The sequence below is a fragment of the Mus caroli genome, chromosome 15 (genome assembly GCF_900094665.2).
Source record: "Mus caroli chromosome 15, CAROLI_EIJ_v1.1, whole genome shotgun sequence".
Classification (NCBI taxonomy): domain Eukaryota; kingdom Metazoa; phylum Chordata; class Mammalia; order Rodentia; family Muridae; genus Mus; species Mus caroli.
In genome coordinates this window covers 95,784,101-95,794,378 of record NC_034584.1, presented here as the reverse complement: position 1 = coordinate 95,794,378, position 10,278 = coordinate 95,784,101, and the positions used below count along the sequence as shown (strand labels likewise).

Below are 10,278 nucleotides of genomic sequence, written 5' to 3'. Positions count from 1 at the left end.
AGGAATGGGGCCATGTAGAGTTTTTCCTGTCTACACTGCCCACACTGTCAACTGATATTGTCACACTGTTGGTCTTGTTCAGGCAACTGTATGGTTGAGAGTCACCGTGCCGCGTCCCTGTCATATAGGGAAGATTCAACCTCATGGCAGATGACCTGGTCCCCTGGCTCTTGAAATATTTCTGCCCCCTTTCATGGTTTTCTCCAAGCCTTAGGGATTGTGTTGCAGATGTAATTGGGGGTTGAGCATCCCACTGTCTCTTCTTCTCTGTATTTTGACCTCTAGTGTCCCCATGAAATAGTTCTGGCCTCTTGCAAAAAGAACGCTACTTTGGTGAGGGATAAGAGCTACATCCATCTTTGAGGATAAGCTGAAGTATTTAGAAATAGGAACTGGCAACGTGGCCTCTCCAGCCATGGGTAGCTGGCCAGGTTTACAATACCAGGCACACATTCCCTTCTGTTGAGTGGACTTTATGCCCAATTAGACAGTGTTGGTCACCCTAAGATAAAGGTGTCCCTATTGCACCATCGTGGGGATCTTTCTGGTCCAGTCACTGTGATCGGAAGCTTTACAGCTGGGTAGGCCTGTTGATTGCTTTCCCCTTGGTGGCATGCATAGTACTTTGTCACCACAGGGACTTCCAGGAAGTTCCTCCAGGTCCTGGGCCCTAAGTGTGCGAGTGTGTGGTGTCTTTATCAATAGGGTCTTAACTTATTTATTGCCTTTTTCGAGGCAGCAAAGGGCAATAACAACAGCCGGCATGGTTTTTAGTCTCTTGAAGTGCCATGAACAAAAACTCAGAGGGAGATTTCCCATGCTTGGTACCATTTTTTTTCTCTAGATAGTCTGTGGCTCCTGAAAAGAGCACTATCCCCACAAACGTCACAGCCCCATCTAACTATTTATGTATGTATACACAGGCATGGATGTATTTTTAAGTAAGCATAAAATAGGATTTCCCTAAGCTTTTTCAACCATCCTTGGTGTTTTCTTTTCATCTTCTCTTCCTCTCATTGTTTCTTCCCTCTCCCAGATGAAGTCCCTCACCCCATTTTCTCATTTCATAGAATGGGTGCCCAACTATCTCCCTCGCTACAGCCTCCCCCCACCCCAGCATAAACCCTTTTTATTTTCCTGTCTCCTGCGGCTACTCCAGGTTACATACATGTAGCGATTCGGAGCTAGACTCCACAATTAGAGAGAGAACGTGGCGTTGGTCTTACTGGGTCTGGGTTGCCTCAGTTGGTAGAAAGTGGTCTAGTTCCGTCTGTTTCCTTGGAAAGTTCGCGGCTTCAGTTTCTTTTGCTGTGTAGTATTCCACTGTGTCTATGCATCACATGCCCACTGCCATTTGCTGTCACTTGTTTCCTGGATCTTAGCCATTCTGATTGCAGAAGGTGAGACTCAAGGTATTTTTCACATCTTAGTATCATCTATCTATCTATCTATCTATCTATCTATCTATCTATCCATCCATTCACTTATCCATCTACCATCTATCCATCCTATCTATCTATCTATCTATCTATCTATCTATCTATCTATCTATCTATCTATCTATCTACCTACCTACCTATTCATTCATCCATCTATCTACCTACCTACCTATACATCTATCATCTGTCTATTCTATCTATCTATCTATCTATCTATCTATCTATCTATCTATCTATCTATCTATCTATCTATCATCTATCTATCTATCTGTGTGTGAATGTGTGAATGTGTGTGTATATGTGAGTTAGTGTGTGTGTGAGCGTGTGTTTGTGTCTCTAGGTACATGTGTAGCATGCATCTATGGAGATTGAGGACAACCTGTGAGAGTTGGTTCTCCCTGCTACCACGTGGGTCCCAGCAATTGAACTCAGGTGCTAGGGCTTGGCAGCAAGTGCCTTTACCTGCTGAGCTATCTCACTAGCCCCTCAAAACAGTTTTGCATTTTCCTGATTGCTAAAGGTGTTGAACACTTTGAGATATTTATTATGCACTTTATCTCTTCTTTTGAGAACCCTCTGTTCAGAACTATAGCCTACTTCTACTTTTTTTTTAAATGGATCTTTTGTTTTCTTGGCTCTGCCTTTTTAGTTCTTTATTTTATATATCCTGGGTATTAACCCTCGATCAGATGTATGGCCGGCAAAGATTCTCTCCCACTCTTGGCTCGGTTCATTCTTTCCTCTGCTGTACCGAGGCCTTTCAGCGTTATGAGGTCTTATTTGTCAACTGTTGGGCTTAATTCCTGAACAAATGTGTCTTATTGGGAAAGCCCTTTTCTGTACCTGCGTCTTGCAGGGTGCTGATTATGTCTTCTTCTAGCTGTTCAGCATTTCAGGTTTCACACAGAGCTCTGCTCAGAGTTGATCTTTATGCAGTATGATAGATACGGATCCAGTTTCACTCCTCTACATGTGGGCAAAGCTTTCTTTTACAGTGCCTCTGACTGTGGTGGGGATATTTTTGGGGCTGAGGTTTTAGTGGGGTCCAAGTAGATTCCAGGCAGCTCAGTGGGCCCCTCCTTCCTCTATACTGGTAGCTTTCTCTTGGATCTTTTCTCTCCTCTTTTCTGGCTTTCCCGACCCCTCATACCTTGCTTGAACTTCTTTGCTACCTCTGCCTCCTCAGAGACGTTCTTCATGTCCGTCGATGTCCGTCGAGGTGATGCCAGTGGCTGGGGGAAGGAGGAAGGGGCTTTTCACTCCTGGAGGGAGTGGGACCATGTTGTGCACGGTTGTCTGGCCTGGGTGGAGCGCCTGTAGGGTTGTGCTAATTGTCAAGAATGATTTCCTCATAGCATCTCTCCAGCATTTGGTGAGTTTCTGTTCTCCTTTGTTCTCCTTTGGAGTCACATCCTCAAAGACCCCCAAATATTCCACCCTCAGCATTCACCAGGTGTTCGGAGAGGAAGTGGAACAGGGCCACTGTTGCCTCACTAAAGGAAACCCCGTGAATCAGAGAGGAGAGGCTTAGCAGTCCCCTGGGAGCAACTGGATCACCTGCAGGATGAGGAGACCCTGCCTCAGGCTGGAGGTTGGACCACAGTAATATTAGGCGAACATCCCTGCTAGACCAGGGATGGGATCCATCCTGGGAGAATCCCAGACCCTCTCTGTTTCTGCTCTGAGCCTCCCAAGCATAGTCTCCTAGATGCACAGTTTATTTTGGAGTGGCTGCCACTCATTTATCCACTGGAAGGGCTTCAGCTGGCCCCAGCTGGAGGGGCCTGGGGTAGTGTGTTGGGAGGAATAGGGCCACAGCATTGGCTGCTGCTGTATAGATCCTGGCTAAAGATACCTGGTCAGTGTGGGGCAGGTGCTGTCTCTTGGATGATTGCTGGGTTGGGCTGAAGGAGGGACTGGGTGCCCTGCTTTTCTGTTCATTTCTACATCATGTGGTGTCCTTGCTGCACAACCTCTGCCAGCCTGGTTGTTCAGGGTCTGTGCTGCTTCTGTGGGGTTGGATCTCACTTTGGGAGCTGTGCTCTCCCTTGTCCAACGTCCCCATGCTACCCTCTCCTCTGCACAAACTCTTCTCACTCTTTCTCCAGGAAGCCTTCCTTGAATACCCCCCAGTAATGTTGATGCCTAGAACCGTGGCTCAGGCCTTGAGATGCTTGCTTGTCGTTGGCTTCTGGGGCAGGGACTGGGTCTCCTACCTCAGGCTCTGCACGTGCCACGCACCCATTCCCCAGGTGTGTCAGAGTAGGTCAGCCGCAGCAAGTGGCAGACACAGTCAGACTGAGAACATCTTGCTCTCCAAGGCCCAGCCCAAGGACGGGAGGGGATAAAAGTCTCGTGCCAGGGCCCCAGGGCAGAAGCACACACACCGTGACCATCTCCAGTCTGTCTGAAGCTGCGGGCCTGTTTGTCTCTGCCATGTCTCTCTCTCCATGCCGGGCCCAGAGGGGCTTCAGCGCCCACTCAGCGTGTTCTTCCTTTTCAGGGGCTCGGGGCAGGACTGGCTTCAGCAGCAGGAGCCTTAGCTCCTCCAGGAGATGCAGAGGAAGCTCTTGTGGGAGGGCCTGGGGGGCAGAGACCAGGCAAGGGATGCGGTTTGGGCAGGGTAAGGGAGGGCCTGGGTTTTCCCAGTGCCCTCCAGGGGGCATCCAAGCAGTGACTGTCGACCAGAGTCTGCTGACCCCACTGAAGATCGAGGTTGACCCCCAGTTCCAGGTGGTGAAATCACAGGAGACTCGAGAGATCAGAAGCCTCAACAACCAATTTGCCTCCTTCATTGACAAGGTGAGGGGTAAACAGCCTGGCCCCCTGCTTCTGGGCCTCCCACAGACAACTGCTCTAGACAAGATGAACTAGAGTGAGGAAATCCAACTTCCTGCTGCTTTTTCTAATTACTTCAGTGGCAAGGATGTCCTCCCAGGGTCTAGCTAGAGGCTTTCTGGTTTGCCAATGCCCTGCTATTCCATGGCTGGGACTCAGGGACACAGAGAAGCTGGCTAATGATGGGAAGGAAGTCTGATCTCTTGTTGTATCCCATCATGGATATGCACAGGTTCTTATGGGAGGGCTTGAGGCTCCTCTGCACAGGCAGGGGTGGAAGGCAAGAAAAAGGGGACTATAAGAGGGTCTCTAGGCTTCCCTCTCCAGAGGCTGGGCCAGGGGAGTCCCAGGAGTCTCAGGACCCTGTGTCTGGTTATAGGTGCGCTTCCTGGAGCAGCAGAACAAGGTCCTGGAGACCAAGTGGGAGCTGCTGCAACAGCTGCAGGGCAATCGTAGCCCTCAGGGTCTAGAGTGCATCTTCGAAACCTGCCTAGCCCGGCTCAGGCAGCAGCTGGAGGAGCTGCAGAGAGAGCGAAGGGCTCTGGACTCTGAGCTGAAGACCTATCAGGACCAGGAGGATGAATATAAGTCCAAGTAGGGCAAATGCTTGTGTGTGGTGTCTGGGGGGGTGGTGCGTGATGCTCTGCCTGCCTGAGGGTCTCCCAAGTGTCCAGCACCCAGTGTTGCATGACTGACCTCCATTCTGGCTCTTGATTTCCTCTCTCTTCATTCACAAGGTTTACCTGTAATATGTAGAGGAGACTCTCACCCCCATCCAGGCCCAGAGAGACCTGGGGAAAATGTTGAAGCCTCTCTCCAGAGGGCTGAAGCCTAGCCACAAAGGACCATGTGTTTGGTCAGGACTGGGAAGGGCTTATTTAAACAACATCTTGATAGCTTTCTCGAGAAATTCCTGTTTAGCAGGCTGTAAGGCTGACGTGACTCAGACGTGCTCTGGTCTTGGGTGGAGGAAAGTCACTTTAGTACATACATCCCCAGATCCATGGTGTGATTTACGGCTGGACTGTGGTTCTAGACCCTCTACCTGGGCAGCCTGGTGGGGTAGACAGCCCTGGGCTGAGGGGCGGTGAGGGCTGGAGAGCGAGGGCAGGCCTCTTGCTTCTCCCAGCTGTGGTGGTTTCTACTATTACATTCTGGGAAAAGGTCGTCTCCTTTTGTGGTCCTCAGGGCTAGTTGGGGAGCAGCAGGGTGGGGGTTAGAGGGTAGAGGAAGAAGCACCCAAAGTTTCATATCTGCTGTGGAGTGTCCTGTTGCCATGACAAAACTCTCGTTTCCTGTTCAGAGGCCCCTGAGTGCTTGGGAAACCATCAAAACACGTGGCCTGCTGTCCTCTGGGATACAGGCTGAGAGTCTGACACAGGGGTATAGAGAGGCCGTGTGAACCCCCTAACAGGAAATGAAAGAGGTCAATGGTGGCTCCCGACTTGAGGCCTCTGAAAACAAGGACACTCAGAATTTGGTGGTACAGAATGTTGGGGTGGGCTCTGACTTGTGCCTGACTCCCCCTTTCCATTTGCAGGTATGACCAGGAAGCGTACAAGCACGCCTCTGTGCAGAATGATTTTGTGGTCCTTAAGAAGGTGGGAGGAGCTCAAACACCCAGGAAGCCCCTACTATGTCCTAAGCCTGGTCCTAGGCAGGGAAGCCAGAGGGTGGAGATAGTGACCAAGGACACGTTGGCACTCTGAATGTAGTCACCCTCTGCCAGGATGGGATATTTACCTAGACACAGTGATTTAAAGCCAAGATCTGACTGAAGTGCTGTTTGACAGGCTCTGGGCTTACTACAGGGTAGTAAGAGGCAGAGTCAGAAGTGGAGGCAGCACAGAGGGTTGGGGTTAACCAGGGACAGCACCCTGCAGATAGTGCTGAGCAGGGTGGATGGAGAGAAAAAGGGGGTCTTCAGACACAGCAGCATGGGTGTCCTGAGAGGAAGTGGGGCATGCATGGTTTCTGTCTCCTGTGCCCAGGACGTGGATGAGGTTTTCCAGAGCAAGATGGATTTGGAAGGCAACCTGGAGTCCCTGAAAGAACACGTGTGCTTCTTGACACGTCTGTATGAAGAAGTAAGGACCCGTGAAAAACGGGGAGAAATTAGGAAAGGGGACAGGATGGACAGGCTCCCTGTGTCCAGGAGGGGAGCCCCTAGGAGGGGAAGCCTGTTAGAATAGCTTTGGTTTGTGGTCACTCATCATTTGACAGTTAGCCACCCAACATCAACATGAGAGTCCATCAATGAAGACCCAGACGAAACCAGATGAAACCCTCATGGCGCTTCTGTCAGAAGGCAGACAGAAGCAGCAGTCTCCGTAAATAGAAATCCCACCCTGGGCTAGAAGATGGTAGATGTTACAGAGGACAGGGAAGGTTGGAAACAGGGACAGGTGGTGGTTGCAAAGAAGCCGGATGCAAAAGGCAAAATCAGTCTGAAACATGAAGGAAGGAGGAACTCTTCAGTCAGGTAGATGCTGGGACTGAGGTCATGTCCTCAGCCAGAGAAAATGTGAGGCGACCAATGTAAGTGGGGTGGGAGGATTGTGGGAAGGGAGGTGATGAGAGGTGAGAGGGGAGGCAGGGACAGGTGACCTGGGGCCTTGTGGGTATTTTCCCTTTACTATCCACACTTCAAAAGTCACCGGAGACCACTTCAGTGGTCCTTACTCTGTGAATCTGGACCCCCACTGGGTGATGGGCAAATGGATGGACAGTCAGGCCCCCTTCTCCCCTGAGGGAGACAGAGGACAGGGAGCCATGGTGGTGGACACTGAACTTGGCCTCTCCCATAGGAACTGGGACAGCTGAAGACGCAGGCAGATGACATGTCTGTGGTGCTGTCCATGGATAACAATCGTTGCTTGGACTTCAGCGACATCATTGCCGAGGTCCGCGCCCGTTATGAGGAGATCACACGGACTAGCAAGGCTGAGGCTGAGGCTGTGTTCCAGACCAAGGTGCTGTGGTCCAAGGAGCAAGCTGGGAAGGGTTGGGTGGTCCTACTCACATGCCAGGGAGGTTACCAACTCTGGTCCTATTGGGGCAGCTTTGATAATAAACTTGAGGTTTGGGGCTCAGAGGGTAGCTCTGTGTCCATAGCGCAGGAGGGGGACAACAGTTAGAAACGGGGAGACAGGCTTGGACCTCTACAGGCATGCCTACCATGTCCTGAGCTCAAGCAGTTGATGACCACTGGGAAGATGCAGACACTGGGAGGCACCTCACGAGGTGGGAAGATGGCATGTCCCCGATTCTAGGGTCAGAGGTAGCTCCAACTCAACCAGCGGTGCTACTTTTGTGCCTCAGTACCAGGAACTCCAGGAATCAGCCCAGCTTCAAGGGAACAGCATGAAGGAAGCGCAGGTGCAGATTTCCCAGCTTCGGCAGGCCATACATAGGCTGCAGAGTCAGATTGGGAGCCTCAGGAAGCAGGTATGTTCCCAGTGTCTATAGCTGCTTGGTGTCTTGTTCCTCCACCACTAACTATCTGCTTCCCAGCTGGGCTCATATGAGGATGTGTGTGTGTGTGTGTGTGTGTGTGTCTGGATAAATGGTTGGGGCTCCAGATCATTTCGTGGAGACAGATCTGAACTGCTTACTCTCTGTGAACTCCACTCTGCATGCTAGCTTTCTGGGGCAGAGCCTCTGTGCTTTACACTGCAAGGAGGACCATCATTTACAGTTCGCACGCAGGTAGATATCTTGCTTTTCACCTTCTTGGGGAGAGAGCTACTTTAGCTCTCAGCTCATCTCTTCTTCTGACTCTCCCTCCACAAGCACACAGGAACTTCAGGTCAAATACTTTTCTGGTTTTCCTTTGGGAAAAGTGTATGTGAGAGATGGGGGGGGGGGAGCCCGAGAAAAGGAGATGTATGGAGCCTTCTCAGGAGATCTCAGAAACTTGAGGAGGTCTGAGGTAGCCTGCCTTTCCAGAGAGTGCCCTGCCCTCTCAGAGGGGAACGGCGATGACTTACTAGCTACCAAGTTTGTGCTCATGTTTCTCGAAGCAGAAGGCTGGATTTGAGACCCCCCCAGTGGGTGGTGAGCATAGAGTAGTCAGGTAAGTATTTATGTGGGGCACGTGTGAGATGCTCAGTGGGTAGTGTTATCCGGACTCCCCTTCTCATGATTTTACAGCAAGTCCTCAAGTATGTCTGCGTATCATGTATGTGCCTGGTGCCCATGAAGGCCAGAAGAAGGTGTTGAATTCCCTGGAACTCTAATTACAGACATTGCAAGCCACTACCTGGGTGCTGGGAATTGAACCTGGGTCCTCTGGAAGAGAAACCAGAGCTCTTGACCATAGAACCCTCTCTCTACCCTGCAGCCCATTATTTTAATAATCAATCAATCAATCAATCAATCAATTAATTATTTTTACTTTTATTTTTCACGTGATTTGGCATTTTGTTTCTGTGCATTCTGAGCACCCACTTTTAAATTAAACACACCAGGGCTGGCCCTGAGGAGTCATAGCCTCTTCCCACTGTATGTACTTTGTCTTGGAGAACCCACCACTTTTTCTGCACAGGCCTGAGAGACTGATACTGTCTCAGGGTTCTGGGTCCCCACTCAGCCACCTATCACCTTTCTGGGACATGGAAAGGAGATTTTGTTCCTGTGTGGGGGACAGAGCAGTGACAGCCTTTGGAGGATTTCTTCCTTTCTGAATCTGAGTGGATGCTGACTCTCCCATACCTACCTCTGCTTCTCTCTTTATACCTACCTTCTCAGCATCCAGGGACTGGATTTCGGATGTACCCTAAGTACCATGTGTTATCCTGAGATGTTTAACTGAGTACTCCAGTCAAGACCTTGCTTCTAAAAAGATCATGTTCTGAGGTTCTAGGTAGACATGAAGATGTTGGGGGACCCTGCTGAGTCCTCTGCCATGGGAAAAGAGACTGTTGGGCCAGGCATGGGTGTTCATGCATAATTTTGAGTGCATAAAATCAGGGTCTATCTGGGTCCTCAGATTATATCCATGGTGGGTGTTTTGATCGGCCCTGTCAGGCTTATGACTGTTCTCTCCTTCATTTCTACCCCCCCTCCCCGCCCCAGAATGACAGTCTGCAGTCGGCCATCGCTGATGCTGAGCAGCAAGGGGAGATGGCTGTGAGGGATGCCCAGGCCAAGTTGGATGAGCTGGAGGCTGCTCTGAGAACAGCCAAGCAGGACATGGCACAGATGCTACGTGACTACCAGGAACTGATGGGCACGAAGTTGTCCTTGGATGTGGAGATTGCCACGTACCGGAGGTTGCTGGAGAGCGAGGAGTGCAGGTGGGGGAACTGGGGAGCACCTGGGGTTAGGAGACTGGGTTTGGGGAGGACGGAAGGCCCGTGCAGGTCTCTCTTTGCTAGAGGGGATTCTGAGATGTTTCCTGACCCTGTTAGTCACTAAGAGCAACCAACTCGGATGGGAGGGATTTAAGGTGGGGGATTATAGTCTTTACAGCCTTTCTTAGCATTTCCTCTTTTCTTCCCTCCTCTTCCAGGATATCCAAGGAGCACACCAGCCAGGTCACTATGTGTGAGTATGAGGGGGTTTGAGAGTAGGGTTCTCTTGTGATGTGGAAGACCCTGCTGTGACACCAGTGCATTTTCTTGGCAGCTATAACAGAGGGTGGCATTGTGCCTGGAAGAACTTGTGGAGGCCAAGTAGTTGTGCCTGGAAGAATTGGTACAGGCCAAGTGGTCATGCCTGGAAGGGAATGTGGAGGTCATGTGGTCGTGCCTGGAAGAGGATCTGGAGGTCAAGTGACCATGCCTGGAAGAGGATCTGGAGGTCAGGTGACCATGCCTGGAAGAGGATCTGGAGGTCAGGTGACCATGCCTGGAAGAGGATCTGGAGGTCAGGTGACCATGCCTGAAAGAGGATCTGGAGGTCAAGTGACCATGCCTGGAAGAGGATCTGGAGGCCAGGTGACCATTCCTGGAAGAGGATCTGGAGGCCAGGTGACCATGCCTGGAAGAGGATCTGGAGG

The 10,278-nt window shown here is 50.8% G+C and overlaps 1 protein-coding gene across 1 annotated transcript in view; it reads left to right on the top strand.

Annotated features, from left to right (window-relative positions):
- Positions 1-3,875: 3,875 nt before the first annotated feature.
- Positions 3,876-10,278, top strand: part of Krt78 (keratin 78) — a 7,955-nt gene continuing 1,552 nt past the window's right edge. Inside the window, exons 1-8 of the mRNA XM_021184109.1 lie at positions 3,876-4,241; positions 4,657-4,871; positions 5,818-5,878; positions 6,269-6,364; positions 7,085-7,249; positions 7,599-7,724; positions 9,354-9,574; positions 9,790-9,822. Coding sequence (XP_021039768.1) covers positions 3,876-4,241; positions 4,657-4,871; positions 5,818-5,878; positions 6,269-6,364; positions 7,085-7,249; positions 7,599-7,724; positions 9,354-9,574; positions 9,790-9,822 — 1,283 coding nt within the window. The remainder of the gene's footprint in view (positions 4,242-4,656; positions 4,872-5,817; positions 5,879-6,268; positions 6,365-7,084; positions 7,250-7,598; positions 7,725-9,353; positions 9,575-9,789; positions 9,823-10,278) is intronic.